The sequence below is a fragment of the Coptis chinensis genome, unplaced genomic scaffold, assembly GCF_015680905.1.
Source record: "Coptis chinensis isolate HL-2020 unplaced genomic scaffold, ASM1568090v1 utg4047_pilon_pilon, whole genome shotgun sequence".
Lineage (NCBI taxonomy): Eukaryota > Viridiplantae > Streptophyta > Magnoliopsida > Ranunculales > Ranunculaceae > Coptis > Coptis chinensis.
The window spans coordinates 30,796-47,547 of NW_028238151.1; the positions used below are offsets into that span (position 1 = coordinate 30,796).

Here is a 16,752-nt window from a genome sequence, read left to right on the forward strand (position 1 = left end):
TGTTATTTTCACCAGAAAATTGTCTCTATGAGTGATTTTGAAAAAAGATTGTTCTAGCTAGCTTAGACAGTGATTTTGGCCTGAAATTAGTTCTCTAGACTATTTTCTTGCATACTAATCTAGGAAAGAAAGAGATGAGATATTTTGGTTGGAGTTTTAAAACATATTATTCTCTTTTAAGCATCAATTAAATATACATATTAAAGAATTTTTTTTTGGCAAAGATTAGACAATAGGAAATTTTGGTTGGTGTACAAAGCAAGGTAGAAAATTTCCATATCGGGTTATATATATCGCGTACCCCAAAAATCGAGATATATCGAAAATATTAGAGATATATATCTTTTTTGGTGAACTGGTCAAATTATCACTATATATCATAATTATTGCCGATATATATCAGAAATATCGGTCAAACAATCAAAAAAGTCAGTCAAACAATCAAACAATATATATCGATATATAATATATAAATCGGAAAATGGGATATATATCAGGTCGAAAAACCTACAATATTCGGTGGAGATATATCGAATATTTCCATATCGAGTACCCAGAAAAATATATATATTGGCAATATTTTAGACCTTAGTACAAAGATCCATGAGTCATCTATGAAATCTTAACTATTTTAAAAATTCCGACTCCCACCTATAATACTGCAATAGTACTATAATATTTTTTTTCGTGACTTTTGGTCTATTTTTTGTGATGATTGTAGGGGAGTGATATTCTCTATCTCTATACGACGCAGCTTAGCATAGTGGAACTAAGGCACCGACTGTGATATCGAATTCGCATCCACGAGCCAACAACGCCCGCCACAAGAGCGGTCGCACCATCACCCACGAACTACATCGGCGGTGACACATACTCCCTATCCATAAGCAATCATGACCGACGAGTTACTTGCACTAATCGACTATCGATCGATCGATCCGCGACCGCAAGCTACTTGCTCGGTGTCACTCCTCATCATCACAGCCGGACCTATGTAGATATTTCTCACATGCTCCCATGATCCACACCCGTTGGTGATATCCTCTACCGTGGAGGGTGAGGATACACTCGAATCTCTATAAATACCACTCCTATGAACTTCGCGCCCGGACTGATTCTACTCGAGCCCGGCCCCGAGCAAGATCGTCGTGGCGGTTCGCTCCAAAAGCGAACTTCGGTCTCACCCATTTATTCATATCGGTCCCGAGTGTTTGTAGAGGAATAACACACCACACCTTTACATTGGCGCCGTCGTGGTCACCGATTACTTGAAAGCCAAACCACCTTTACACTAATCATTAGCAAAAACCAAACCGAAAGATTCTCAAGCCCACGAAGCATGGCAAGCCTCGAAGCTCAATTCAACTCTTTGGCGGCCGCGGTAGGAACCATGAGCGAACAAATTGCCTGCAACTCGGGCAAAAAACGTCACCTTCGTGCACAAGTAGATACACAAAGCCCACTAGGCGGGCACCGCCGGCGGCGGCGTTATCAGCGTCGATCGACAAATCACCGAGCTAAATCAAAGGCTCGACAAGAATGCGGTCAAGAAAGATTCCACTCAAATAGTGCGAAAATCGCTGAAAACCTATCAGCGCCTCTCCATTCGCTGCGAAGTCCTTCACAAGGTCTAAGCCTCCGGACTTTGTCGACCCGTTTTCCAGCGTATGGCGGTCGTTACCTGCCGGCCGGCATATAGCGCGATATGCTCAAAGCCTCGCTCTGGTAGCGCCCGAGTTCGACCATCTCCGGCTTGCGGACTCTTTCCGGCCCGGCTAAAGGGCGGCCCACTCGGTTGGTTTTCTCCCTCGAGCCCGACTCCATCTGAAGCTTCAACGGCTCACCGACGTTCGCGAACCGATCGATGCCGCAACCGAGGCGAAGAAGGGTGATCTCGATTCACTCTTCCATTTCGCTCTCGGCGGGGAGAAACCTTCTGACTCCTTCTTAAGCCCGGTTCAAAACAGAGCTCTTGGACATGGAAGCGGCCTCAAGGAATCATTTGCGCGATGGCTTTCCAACCCGCTGCCGCTCCCTAACACCGGCCTCTTTAGGTCGCTCTTAAAAGACCAACCCGACCGTTGGCGGTATCGCGCGAGTGGATAAATACATCAAAGCTGCAAGAGGCTTTGTTAAAGCGAAAAGGAAGCGAAGAAGCGGCGGCGAAGAGGGAAGAAGTTCTGAAATCGCATCATCATCTAGGAAGCGACCCGACAACAAGGGGCAACCCTCGGACCCAAACCAAGAAATGATCGAATTCGCCCGTGCTCACGGATCTCCTAGTCACATACTAGAAAAAGATCAAAGCGTCTTTGCATTCTACGCGCCGGAGATCTGACGACCCGGCGGATCGCCCGGATCAGCCCCTGCGCGCTTTCATCGCCTTGAATTGCCATGAGACCGGCGTCTGGCGGGGGCTCAAAGCATTACTTGCAAGACACGGTGAAGGCGGGCACATCAAAAGATACACTAACATCCCGGCGGCGACTGCGCCACAAACTCATAGCCCGCAAGATTGAGCGGGTCCCCCACCAAGAAGGGCTCCGAGGTCTCCACGATTAAGCCCTCACGGCCGGGGGCGGCTCCCGAGCAACGCGCCTATCGGATCGCCGTCGGCCCGTCAAGGCGTCGCGAGCACGCGACGAAACCATCCACATGATCACTCTCCAAGGCGATTCCGTCTCCGAGTTCCGCGGAAAAGCGAAAGCGTCGGAGCCCTTCATGAAGTATACAATTTCTCTTCACAAGCCGCTGACCATGCCGCGCGATTCGGGAAGAAGAACGGGAGATATCACCTTCTCCGAATTCGACCTCAACAAAGGTCTGCCTCCCAGATAACGATGCACTTTCGTGGTCCACGTCAAAATCGATGGCCCGGACCGTCAAAGCCGAAGTTTTGATCGATATACGGTAGCTTCGTCGCGATATTTTGTTCTATCACCGCGATCCGGGGAGATGAACTTACCAAAGTCGGTCTTCATAGACCCCATTGCACCCTCTTCGGATTCAAGCGGCTCGAGCCGACCCGATAGGAGACATCATCCTCCCGGTCTCGTGGGATCAGGAAGACAAAGTCGGCTTCAACCGCAGCTTGCGTCCTAGATACCAAGTCGTCCCTACTGGCGCCATTCTAGGGCGGCGTTGGATACATCGAATCGCGGGGCCGTACCATCCGCGCTGCATCGGGTCATCCGTTTTCCGGCCCGAGGGGAATGATGGAACCGAAGCAACCCGACTCGAAGCCCGTCATTGTAACCAAATCATTACCCATGACCAAGGCGAGGAACCTCCCATCTCCGTCAGCAACGAACCTACCAACTACACTATGGCCAAGGATTTAGTGGCTGAGGTGAGAGCTAGCGCAACAAAACAGTACGCGGGGAGCTCCAGCAAGAGTTTTCAGTCACCAGCCCCGATCTCAACCACTACCAAAGCACTTGGCATATCGACGGTTCAAATCCCAGAGATCGCCCCATTGGGCAGCATCACGAACAAGCACAGCCTCGTGCTACCACCACCACCTCCCCTCCAACCAGCAGAATGTCAGGGAACTACCCCAGTTCCTGTTGTCACGCCAACGGCGCGATCGCCGACCACATTTATCGTAACCACGCCGGGCGTCCCGTTCCTCGACTCACGAAACCAACCAACACCCGATCTGAGCACGCGCAGCATTTCGCCCGAAAAGCCAGGCGCGCTTCGAGCCAAAGCGCCGACTCAAGACAAAAGCGGCAAGTGAACCTCCGGACCGAAGGCGACCTAAACTTCGTCTATGTAGGAACCAACCTAGACCCCACACTTAAGGCTCAACTTGTAAACTTTACGTCCATGAATAAAGATGTGTTAAGCGGTGGTATATTGATGTGCACGGTATAGACCCTAGTGTCGCATGCCACGGTTAAGCGTCGACCACGGTGCCAAACCGGTTCGACAGCGTCCTAGGCGATTGTCACTTCGCTTTCAAAAGCAATCAACGGCGAGGTAGATAAGCTCAAAAAGTCGGTTTCATCCGCGAAGAGTCGACTACCCGAATGGATCGCCAACATAGTGGCGGTCCGAAAAAGAATGGCACCGTCCGTTTGTCGTCGACTTCACCAACGTCAATCAAGAAACTCAAAGGCGGACTTCCCCTACCAAGAATCGACCCGGCTAGTCGACCCGGACTTGTGGGCACGAATTGCTATCATTCATGGGCGGCGTATAAGCGGGTACAATCGAGATACCACTAGCTGAAGAAGAAGATCGGGAGAAGACATCATTCATCACCGAACAAAGGAACTTACTTGTTACAGCGTACTCCCATTCGGACTAAAGAGCGGGAGCGACCTATCGTGACTAGTAACTAACATGTTCGGGACATGTTAGGGGATACCATGGAGGTCTACATTGGCGACATGGTTGTCAAAAGCAAAAAAAGCGGCCGACCACCTCACCCGCCTCGAGCAAAGCGTTCTCCGGACTTCTGACGAACCGGAATGGCCCGAACCCGGAGAAAGTGTCTTTTTGGTGCGTCCTCGGAAAAATTTCTCGGATATCGGTCTCGCGAACGAGGTATAGAAGCAAATCGGACCAAATTGGTTCATCGACATGCCCGACCACCAAACAAAAAGATACAAAAGTTGTAGTTGTCGGTATGGTCATTTTGCTCAACCGATTCATATCGAGCATCGGACAAGTGCCGACCATTCTTACAAATACTCAAAAAGGCGAGCAATTCTCATGGAGCGATCAATGCCACCAAGCATTAAGCCACCCTCAAAGAGTACCTCCAACACCTCCGATCCTCGCATGAAACCAACCGGCGGAGAAACTCGGGGCTCTATCGGCGGTATCGATTTAAGCCATCGGTTCGGTCTGTTCAGGGGCGAACCACAGGTCGAAAGGCCGATCTACTTCCACAAAGCAAGACACTCACTCCGGTAGGAAGAACTACTCTTATATAGAAAGAAGCGGTCCTTGCTTTGTTATACTCGGCAAGAAAATTCAGGCCGTATTTCCGGGCTCATCCAATCAAAGTCTTTGGCGATCTCCGCTTTGAAGAGGATTCTTCACAAAGACAACAAAGACTACCGGGATGGCAATATGGGCGAAGAGGCGAACACCATATGGACTTAGTCCGCGCGTATCCGCGGAAGGGTCGGTCGTTCGCGGACTTCCTAGCAGATTTCCCGTTAGCGACCCTAATTGGGAGGTTGAAGCGAGGTCGCGCAAGAAAAGGGAGCACGCATAAGCGGTCGGTCCCTCTACGTCGATGGTTCCGGCAACCACGGAAGCGATGGTATGGGAATCGTCCTAGTCTCCCCGAGGGGAGCTATGGTAGAAAGGCGGTTCGGATAGACTTATAGCGTCAAACAACGAAGCGATCTGAAGCACTAATAATGGGAATCTTGTGGCGATCCAATTTGGGAGTAAAGGAGATCAAATCTTTAGTGACTTCAATGGTAGTGGTTCGCCCGGTTGCAAAAAGAGTACACTACCGGTGAAGGTAACCTCTCTAAATACCTTCGGGTTGTTAACAATTTGCTTCCGTCATTTTAGCGGGCGTCGATACACCATTTTTTGCGTGGCGAGAACCGTCCACGCGAATAACTGGCATATCTAGCTACCCGGACACGAGCTGTGTCCCTCGACAACCGATTATCGAAGTAGTCGACCGACACCTTACCAAGCGGACCAAAGTCTTGACAATTAGCGACTGGTCCCACTCTCGAAGATCGGGCGAGTCACTCATGGATCACGACCTATTATCACGGTACATCCGGCCGCGCACTCTCGGAGGAGGCGCGCAAGGCCAAGAAGGTTCCACGCCAAACGTAGCTATTGTTTGGTGAGCGACAAGTTATTCCATAAATCCAGCGGCGGACCTCATCGAGATGTATCGCCCCGAGCAAGGCCGGCTAATTTTTCTTTGAAATTCCGCGAAGGAGAATCACGGCAACCATCTTGGGTCGGTCACTAGCCCAGCGATCTCCCAAGGGTACTTACGGCCTCATTATGCGATCCATGCTAAAGCGTATGTCCTCAAATGTATCAAATGCCAAACATTTGGTCCAACATCATGCAACCCATTTCATGGCCCGATTAACATTCGCGAGTCCTTGGCGTTCCACATGTGGGGCATGGACATTATGGGACCATTCATCCCCGGAAGAGCACCGGCTTCCGCTTTGTCCTAGGCGCCCGCGGACTACTTCACTAAGTGGGTTGAAGCAATTCCGTTAAGCGCCGCGTCAAAGAATCACATGTCGAAATTTCATTTGGACTCATCTCATCACCGGTTTGGCTACCACATACACCGGTGATGGATAATGGCTCCCGTTCAAAGGGCAAAAGCGATCAAAGAGTTTACGGCCAAATGGAAGATCGTTCATGCATTCTCTACACCCCGCGATGCGCTCAAAGCAATGGACAAGCGAGGCCGACAATAAGGCCGTCACGGAGAATTTGAAAAGAAAATTGAAAGAACAAAAGCCGGTTGGCCCAATCGGTTTGGAGAACATACTCACGGGCTCATCGCGACTTCTGGCTTCGCTCAAGCCCGCGAGTCACCATTCTCCACATGCTATGGCACGAAGCCGTCATACCCACCGGGTGACAATCCGACAACCCGATCTGAACTTGTCGAAGCAGGGCCTTAATAACTTCGGTTCTAGCTCGAGATCGACCTCCTCGAGCGGCGACCTAGCGGCCGTCCGAAATAGCGACTACCAACAGGTCCTCAAAAGATCTTACAACAAAAGCGAGTACATCCACGATCTTTTCAACCCGGGCGATCTCGTGTTGAAGAAAACTCAAGATGATGCTAAGCTAGCACCAACATGGGAAGGCCCTTACATGCGTGGAGCGTGTCGTTAGCAATGGCGTATTGGATTAAAACCAAGAAGGAAAGATCTTTGCCGCGACCATGGAACACATACTTGTTAAAGCAATTTTTTCCAATAGTTGTATTACGCATTGTAATTCCTGTTCCCGAACCGCAACAAAGTTCAAATGAAAGAAAGTCAAGATGGTATCATAAAGGCGGACCTACTCACATCTCCAAACCACGCCTCCCGCGAGGCATACCGGGGGGCTAAACACGCGCTCATCATCAGCGGGGCGCCTCTCGAGGGCTTACGGGCCTATCGCCTCTCCGAATCTCGCTAAGTTGGGGGCATATACTTTTCGAATCAACTAAGCGAGAACGCTCTCGAGGCGAGCACGCCCTCGGGGGCTAAACAGCTCATCTGGCGCGGGGCGGCTCGAGGAGCTTACGGGCTCAACGCCTCCGAATCTAAGCTAAGTTGAGGACCTATACTTCTAGGATCAACTAAGCGAGAACGCTCTCAGGAGCAGAACGCCCTCAGGGGCTAAACACGCTCATCTGCGGGGCGGCTCTCGGGGAGCTTACGGGCTCAACGCCTCTCCGAGGAGTCGCTAAGTTGAGGACCTATACTTCTAGGATCAACTAAAGCGAAGCGCTTCCGAGGCGAAACGCCCTCGGGGGGCTAAACACGCTCATCTGCGGGGCGGCTCTCGGGGAGCTTACACGGGCTCAACGCCTCTCGAATCTCTCGCTAAGTTGAGGACATATACTTTTGGATCAACTAAGCGAGAGCGGCTCAGGAAGCGAAACGCCCTCGGGGGCTAAACACGCTCATACGCGGGGCCTCTCGGGGAGCTTACAGGGCTCAACGCCTCTCCGAAGTCTCGCTAAGTTGAGGACCTATACTTCTAGGACCAACTAAGCGAGAACGCTCGGGGCGAAGCGCCCTCGGGGGCTAAACAGCTCATCTCGCGGGGCGACGCTCGGGGAGCTTACGGGGCTCAAGCTCTCGAATCTCGCTAAGTTGGGGGCATATACTTTTCGAATCAACTAAGCGAGAACGCTCTCCGAGGCGAGCATGCCTCGGGGGCTAAACACGCTCATCTGGCGGGGCGGCTCTCGGGAGCTCATAGGCTCATCGCCTCCCGAGTCTCCCAAGGCTGCGGGCATCCCACTTTTCGACTCAACTAAGCGAGAGCGGCTCCCGGTGAGCACCATAGCCCACGAACTCACGGGCAAAGCCCCTTGTCGATCCTAAACGATCAAACGCTCACCGCGTATTCCCATACATTATCATAGCGGCCTGACATGTAGCAAGAATACATTTGAAACCAAAACATATCTGGGCATTAATCCGATCGAGCACCGGCCTGACTTTGGGTCTACCCGGAAAAATCCAGTTCGAATTACCGAATCGCAAATACCAAAGGGACCGAATCGCCACTTTAGTGGAAACCCGGTTCTCAAAATCAAAAGCGAAACCGGGCAAGCCCGAAAATGCAGCTCTAATGTTTAACCCTCATAGGGGCCACGAGAAAACACCGCGATCAAAGCGGACAAATCAAAAGCGTATCCTCGCTGATAAACAAAATCAAAGCATCGCGGTGCGACCACATGTTTATCCTCGAGAACGGCGGTTGGTTGAGGGAACATATCACGGAAGCTCGCGAGAACAACACATCATACCGGCCTCTTGAGCACCATCCGCGCTTCTTCGGTGACAATATTTCTCGTCCGGCTTGCGTACTCACTCTGAGGCGGTGGTATCACGGCGTTACGAGCCTTACGAGCAACCTCGGCATTGCCCGGCGTACTTTCGGTCACCTCGTGATCTCCATTTGCAAGTCGACAACGACGGCGGCAAGTTTTTCATTTTCGTCGGCGGCGGCCGCGACGACACTTAGCCGACATAGCTTCCGGCCTCCTCTTATGCGCTGCGGCGGCTTCGCGGACATCCGGCTTTCGACTTCGGGCATCAACATCGATGCGAGGCGTTACCTGGCGTTCTTGACTTATCATAACCGGCAAGAAACGCAAGCACGAAAGTCTGATGAACATCAATCGGAGAACGCGGTAGAAATTAACAAACAGCGTACTCACCAAACAGCTCGCCATGTCCATAGTCCCCAGGAGCGTGTCCATATCTTCGTCCTCAACCTCCGCTTTGTCCCCGTCCAGCACGATGCCCCTCAGAAGACTGGTCGCTATAGGCGCAGAGTGGAAGCTGCGATCGAGCGCTTTCTGACGCGCTTCTTCCCCGACCTCCCGACGTAGAAGAACTCGCTCCCCACGTCCCCAACGTGAGAGCGAGAACTCCCACTAGCGACGTGGCCCCCTTGCTCCAGGTCGTCCATCCGTTCGGCAACCCGAGGGAGGCCGTCCTCTCGATGGGGCGACCTGATCACCACACCTCCAGTGGCTCGCCCCGACCTCCGGGGCCGTTTAGCTTTCTTGGACCCGTTGCTCTTGCCTTCCCTCTTGCCCGCGGTTTCGTTAGTGCATGTGGATGAAATTCCATCTCCTCCATCAGCAGAGGAGAGCTCTCTCGCCTACTGCCTTCTCCCACACCAAAAGCGTAACAACGAGCCATATGAACAGCTAAAGCACAAAGAGCAAATCAGAGGCAATGAGGAAGAGATAACACCTTTACAATGATCAAAAGAGAGCCGAACCACCATACGAGAAGATGACCACCAAAAGCAAACCGTTAAAGCGGAGTGAAGGCAAAGCGACAACGAAATCAAATGCCATCGCTCTCCCCGAGCGGTTTCTATTTATACAAAAAAACGTCTCTTCCCGAGCAGCTCATTAAGGCATCGAGGCGTAAAGCGCCAATCAATGGCAACCATCATTTCATATTTACGCCAAAGCTGTTCATCTCCGCTGCGTCGCGAAAAGCACGATGAAATGGAAGTGACCATTGCTCACAGGACGCTCGAGCCGTACCAATACTGAGTTACTAGAGGACGCTACCCCGTCTACCGCCGCGCCCGCCGTTCGGGATGACACAAGTCGACCAACCCGAGGGGCATACAAATCAAACACACATACAATATGCAAGAGGCGAAAAACAGCGGATAACAACATAGCATTAATATAAAACAATTAGCAACCTGAAGACCCGCGATCCGATACCGAGTCGCCGCCCGGATAAAGCGAGTGCTTGGGTTACCTGGAAAATCGGCCAGTTAAAACATCGATTATCATAAAGCCGCGGACAAAGAAAAGGCGAAACGCCGGGTAACCCGGAAAACAATTTATTGTTTTTAGGCGAGGGCGCTTAAATCTGCAAAAACCGGACCTTCAACTTTCAAACAACATCTTCAAAGCCTTGAACGGAGGGGCGTCCGGCAAAGCAGGAGCGGCTTCGGATCACCGGGGAGGCGCCAATCTCGCTTCCGGTTAAGCGTCCCACCCCCGGACCGCCAACGGCGGAAGGTTGATCCATGCGAACCACTTCACCGGCCAGGGAGCAAGAACGACCCATGAGAACCCGGCCGACCGACCTCCGGCGAGTCGACTGCCGATCTATTGCGGGTCCTTGGTAGCTCGGCGAGTCGCCATACCTCGCCTCCGGTTCTTCTATTTCCGGCCACGGATGGCAAGATAGGCGCGCCGCCTCCATTCGCGGTAGCTTTACAGCGTCGCGGCGGCGTATTAGCGGCAACGATCTTCTTCTTCATTCATCGACCTCATGTCACCGGCCCGGCCGCCTCGTTCCGCGGCCGGCGTCCTCTCCGCAGAGCGAGTAACCCGGTTCGCCCGGTATCCGGCTCCACCTTCTCCGATTGAGATATAAACGGAGATCGGAGATCTCGAGCCTCGAGGACTCAACCTCCGACTTCTCCATCTCGGCAAACAAAGGCGGTTGTCTTCAATTTACGATGCCGGCAACCATCTGCGGCCCGCGCTTTATAGTACCACAAACACCGCGATAAGCAGCGATTATACAATAAGGGATAGCACAAGCGGTAATAACACTACCACTTACCGGGCAAATCGCCTTTATCCACGCTCTCAGTTCGACTCTAGTTCGCTGGAGTCAAGGTCCTTCCTATCACCATCAAAGCGTCATCCCTTCCAACAAGCAAAGCGGCTATGGGTGCGGACTTGTAGGCTGCGGATCGACCTCTTCACATAGCTTCTTCTTCCCATTACTTCTTCCACATACATCGGAGGTTGCGCTCCATTTCGTCCTTTCCGTCTTGGGCGGCCCTTACCGGCGTCTCCTGGAGCCAACCTTCCCTTCATCTTGCGAGGCATCTCCAACCACCCGGGGTCGAATGACCTCCTGCAGGGGCAACCTCCGAGGCGTCCTCGGCTAGAACGCGAAGTCGGGCATCGGCCTCGACCTCGGGTTGCGAACGCCTCCCCCTCCATTCGCACCTCACCACCACATGCGATCACGGGCCACCCTCGCGCGATCTTAGCGGTCGGTACTCGGAACATCGGAAGGAGCGTCCTCAACGTCGAAGGGAGCATCCTCCCGACCCATGCCCGACCGGACCGGAGGCCCGGCACCCCAGAAGGTCGCCTTTCACCCCATCGGCCCCCGGTTTCTATCCTCCACGGTCACCAAATCACTTCCACGCTTCTCCATAACCGCGTGCTTTGGGCGCTCCTTACCACGAGCCCTACTTTTTCGAGCTTCTCTTCTCTTCGAGCAACGGGTCCTCCGCGCTCCTTAAAGAACTTCGGCGACCTCGGCAACTTGGCGATTTTCGTCGTCGAGTCGGTAGAAGCGAATCTCTCGATCACCGCTTTCGGTTAAATCTGCTGCCGCGGTCGGATATCTGTACAAACGACAAAACAACAAATGTTCGATCGATTACAAAATCAATCGATATCGGTGAAAAACCTAAGAAAGCGTCTTGGGTACCCACCGGTGAAATCCACCGCGTTTTCTGTCATCACTGCGAACCATTTCGCCGCGATGAGTTACCGACTAGCGAGGAGCGGTCTTTTATCCCAAGACTTCGTTACTCACTCCATCGAGCGGGCGACGAGTAGCTCGGGTTTGCAAGCTAAAATTGTATGCCCTAGATCGGCTTCAAGGTGAAGTGCTTTCGATAATATCGGCGACTCGATCACGGTATTCACGGCGTTCAACAGGTCGAACACCTTTAACAACCGCCAGGTGTTACCCACGAACTGCACAGGCGCTTTGCCACAGCGGTTCAAAAATTGACAAACCAACCTCGAAAAGGGTATCGTCATGTGGGCCCTCGGTGCCCTCCGCAGGACGATCACCCGTCAGTCGCGATGGGGCGTACCTATCGCTAAAGACCAGGACGCCTCGGTCAGGCTCGTGGATCTCCAGACCCTCTACGGTTATACCATATCTTTTCCTCGGATATGGAAACGCCTCAAGGCGCGTGTTTATCCACCGACCAGCGGCGGCTTCGCTTTCGAAGCCGACCTCTCTCCGTCTGAAGTGCCAACGTCGGCAACCCGCGAAGCCGGATCGAGCATCGCGCTTCTTCACTCGCGGACCTCGGCCTCATCCCTATCTTCCTCACCCGACTACCCGGTGATTCATCGTCTCCTCCTCCTCTTCCCAACCAAAGGGAAACTTCACGCCCGATGCGAGCGAGTGTCATCGAGAATCCGACATTCTTCTCCTCTAAACGTAACAAACCTAGCTCTTGGTATCTAACGAGCACCCTAACTACTCTAGCACGCGAGCTTAACACTAAACAAAGGGAAAGCGGGTTCAAAATGGCGAAAAACTAACTTTGAGGGTTGATCGCTAATGAAGTTCTCTCTACCAAACGAAGTAGCCAAATGAAGCCTCGGTCAAGCAAGTAAGATTTTTGAACAACCGCCCTCAATTTCAAGGCATTATGATTACACCGTAGCCTAGCCCCACGACTTCCAAGTAAGCTGTCTTGTCTTTTCACATCCCGAAAAAGCGGGCGCGTTCCCTTTCTTTGCCAAGCTGTCGGATCGTCGCGTCTTTGCCACGCGGCGTCCTACGATCACACTAACCAACTTACGCGGTTAGCACTAGTCGTTCTACACCGGTGGCGATCCCCAACTATCACATAAATGCGCCGCGCGTGCCACGTTCTCTCTCGGTAGTCGTTTTCACAACCTACTAAGAGGGCGTGGGGGGAGTGATATTCTCTATACGACGCTTAGCATAGTGGAACTAAGGCACCGACACGATATCGTCGCATCCACGAGCCAACAACGCGCCACAAGACAGATCGCACCATCACACGAACTACATCAGGCAGTGACACATACTCCCTATCCATAAGCAATCATGACTGACGGAGTACTTGCACTAATCCTGACTATCAGTCACTGATCACGGCCGCAAGCTACTTGCTCAGACTGTCACTCCTCATCATCACAGCAGACCTATGTAGATATTTCTCACATGCTCCCATGATCCACACCCCACGTTGGTGATATCCTCTACACGTGGAGGGTGAGGATACACTCCGAATCTCTATAAATACCACTCCTATGAACTACGCCAGACCTGATTCTACTCTGAGCCCAGCCCCCAGAGCAAGATACGTAGGCAGTTCGCTCCAAAAGCCGAACTCGGTCTCACCCATTTATTCATATCAGTCCCCAGAGACTGTTTGTAGAGGAATAACACACCACACCTTTACAATGATTTTGCCCGTAACTTTTTAATTTAATGACTATTTTGGTCTGATCTTCTTTTATGCTGTTTTGCTTCTCTATTGATTATTAAATTTTTGTGATTTCAGATGTGTGTGCTTAAGCCAGAAGTGCGTAGCACCTGCATCAAACCAATACTATTAACATGGGCTATTTCAAAATTTTGTAACACTAGTGCTCTAAAGTCTAAACTCGTTATCATCTCTGAAGTTGTTTACATTCACTAATTCAATCCGAACTCTTTTTTTTTATCAGAATTCATTCCGAACTGACGTTCCACAATTTCCAAATCAATTGCAAAAATGTAAAGGGTGACACAAATCACTTCAAAAAACCTTTTTATAATTTAATGTTTTAGCCTAGGTTAAACCTACTAATAACGACTCCCTTCTTACTATTTACGTATGTTTTTTTTGGTAAAGAGTATTTACGTATGTTGAAAGCACATGTTCGGCAATGAAATTTAAAATGTTGGACTTGATTCAACTCTTCCATTTATTAATTACTACGAGAATGAAAGATGCATCTCCAAATTAATGTATTAGCTACGTCACTAAGAATGTCTAAATTTATTGGATATTTGAATTTTGTGGTCCACGACTATACAAAATTAAAGCGATTATCGAACAAAAAAAAACAAAAAAAAAACTGTACAAAACTAAAAATGAAGACAAGTGTACTAGAGATGTGGCAGGCAAAGAGAAACTATGTTTGCGAAGAATGGAGGGGCCAAGGACGGCTTGCTATTAGCTGGCCGATGAGTCAAATATAATAGAGCTTTCTATTTGAATGCATGAACAGTCTCTATCTATTCCCTCTCCCTCGCATTCCTCAGTGTATAAAACCCCCTCTCTTCAACCAATTTGAACACAACTCAATTGCACTTCATACATTTCATTTATATATTTGGTACAAGTAGTGTACAACGACCATGAACAAACCAACATCCTTACGCCCTGCTGCTCTTTCTCTTCTCTTGTCTGTCCTAGTATTCTCCAGCACTATCTCTGCCCGCCCAGCTTCCTTTACACAAGATTTCCATATAACATGGTCTGATTCTCATATAAAACAGCTTGAAGGAGGGACAGCCATACAATTAGTCCTAGACCAAAATTCAGGTAAAAGAGAATAAACAGTATATACACCTTCCCTTTTTATAGGCAAAACATAATGAAATTAGTTTGCCAGTTCAGTTGATTATCAAAATAAGAACTCTTCTTCAAATGTCACGCTAGCGTAATTCAGTTTCATTTTACGATTTTTTTCATTTCAGGATGTGGGTTTGCTTCCAAGAATCAGTATTTGTTTGGCCGTGTGAGCATGAAGATCAAGCTCATCCCTGGCGACTCTGCTGGAACTGTCACTGCTTTCTATGTGAGTACAGATGATCATATAAATATATAATACTTGTCAACTTCGCATGACAATAGTTTCTATGTGACACCAATCTATATGCTTAATTGTTTGATGAGTACAGATGAATTCTGACACTGATACAAGACGTGACGAGTTGGATTTTGAGTTCTTGGGAAATCGAACTGGGCAACCTTATACCGTCCAGACCAATGTGTATGCCAATGGAAAGGGTGATCGCGAACAACGAGTAAACCTTTGGTTCGATCCAGCTGCAGACTTTCACACTTACTCCATCCTTTGGAATCATCATCACGTTGTGTAAGCTTCCGAGACCCACATTTCTTATTCCGATAAAGGTTCTTTAGAATCATCCCAAAAGTTCAAGCCACGTGCTCCATAAGCTCAACTCCAATGCTTTCGTGAAGTTATTAATAATGATAAAGTGAAATTGATGAAATGCCAAGAGCACCTTAGAGAGAGACCAAAGTCACCAAACTAAACCTTCAAAGACTAAAAGTTTTTGCGGGTGAATCTTTCTATTTCAGTATTACCATACGTAGTTCTTCACTTCGTTAACATTGCCAAGTAACAGTTGACATTGCCAAGTAACAGGTCCCATGCTTCTTAAAGTATTTTCTTTTCTCCTTAGTTATTTCATGATTTTGATTTGTTTGTTTATTTCTCTGTTAGAGTAGAAAAGACAAGAGAGTGGGTTCTTAAAAAGATCATAATAATTTAATATTAATTCTAGTTTATATCATGAATATATTAGAATTAAAAAGATGACAATTTTGGTGGTGCAGTTTCGCAGTGGACGAAATACCCATTAGAGTGTACAAGAATAATGAGGCAAGAGGGTTACCATTCCCCAAGTTCCAACCAATGGGTATATACTCAACATTGTGGGAAGCAGACGACTGGGCTACAAGAGGTGGGATTGAGAAGATCGATTGGAGCAAGGCCCCCTTCTATGCATACTACAAGGACTTTGAAATAGAGGGGTGCCAAGTTCCGGGACCAGCATATTGTGCTTCCAACTCTAGGAATTGGTGGGAAGGTCCAAGTTACCAACAACTAAATGCAGTTCAAGCTAGAAACTACAGATGGGTTCGGATCAACCACATGACCTATGACTATTGCACCGATAAATCCAGATACCCAGTCACCCCACCAGAATGCATGGCAGGAATCTAAATTCAATTTTCTTCCAATCCATATATATACGTGCAAACTTGTGCTGAATACTACAGCCACCTATTTGCAATCAAGTTGAAGTCCTACATACCAAGCGTCATAATCGGAATAGTAAGGCTATAATCTCTTCTGTTACTATAACACTTGTGGTAGCCTATAACTAGCAGGCAATGTCAGCATCTATGTGTTTGTAATATTAGGTGGAATTATTTTGATAGAATAAAGTCTTAGTGACTGAAAACGATGTGTTATATAAGCATGTACATGCAATTGCAAGTGGTTTCAAATTTTCAATAAGTAAACCTCCTCACCGACGCTTCTCGGGCTATATTATAAACTATAAAGTTCACAACCATCTGATATTTTGATTGGATGAATCCAAACTCTAAAGTTCTTACTGATGGTGATGGGATCAGGGTGATGAATAATTGTAATAACTAATACCATATTAATAAACAATCGTATGGTCATGGAAGATCGGGAACACGTGCACAATGGTCAATGTAGGCTCAATTCTCAGCATAGTCAATGCTCCGTTGAGCTAGACTCGTCATTATTATTACCGATTGGAGCATAATAAGGCTCTGGCTGTGGACAAGCACATAACACTTGGAAAAACAATTATCAGATTATCAGACTGTTGGGGTTCTTCTGTAAGGCTGAGTCCAATGGTTTTGGACTCAGCATTTGTATCCCATAAAAAAAACAGTGTTTTACAGATACAAAGTTGAATACTGTGTCCAATGGTTGCAGCAATT

The 16,752-nt window shown here is 49.2% G+C and overlaps 1 protein-coding gene across 1 annotated transcript; it reads left to right on the forward strand.

Moving 5' to 3' along the window:
- Window positions 1–14,299: 14,299 nt before the first annotated feature.
- Window positions 14,300–16,296, forward strand: LOC147473169 (putative xyloglucan endotransglucosylase/hydrolase protein 7). Its single transcript, XM_086587760.1, has 4 exons — window positions 14,300–14,562; window positions 14,718–14,818; window positions 14,922–15,118; window positions 15,604–16,296. The coding sequence occupies exons 1-4, from the start codon at window positions 14,376–14,378 to the stop codon at window positions 15,992–15,994; spliced, it is 876 nt and encodes a 291-aa protein (XP_086443886.1). The 5' UTR covers window positions 14,300–14,375; the 3' UTR covers window positions 15,995–16,296.
- Window positions 16,297–16,752: the final 456 nt, after the last annotated feature.

Excerpts from the sequence above, each read along its gene's own strand:
- LOC147473169 (XM_086587760.1), top strand. The coding sequence starts at position 14,376 with ATGAACAAACCAACATCCTTACGCCCTGCTGCTCTTTCTCTTCTCTTG. Across the intron at positions 14,563-14,717 it reads AGTCCTAGACCAAAATTCAG|GATGTGGGTTTGCTTCCAAG; the intron begins GTAAAAGAGAAT and ends TTTTCATTTCAG. Across the intron at positions 14,819-14,921 it reads GAACTGTCACTGCTTTCTAT|ATGAATTCTGACACTGATAC; the intron begins GTGAGTACAGAT and ends TGATGAGTACAG.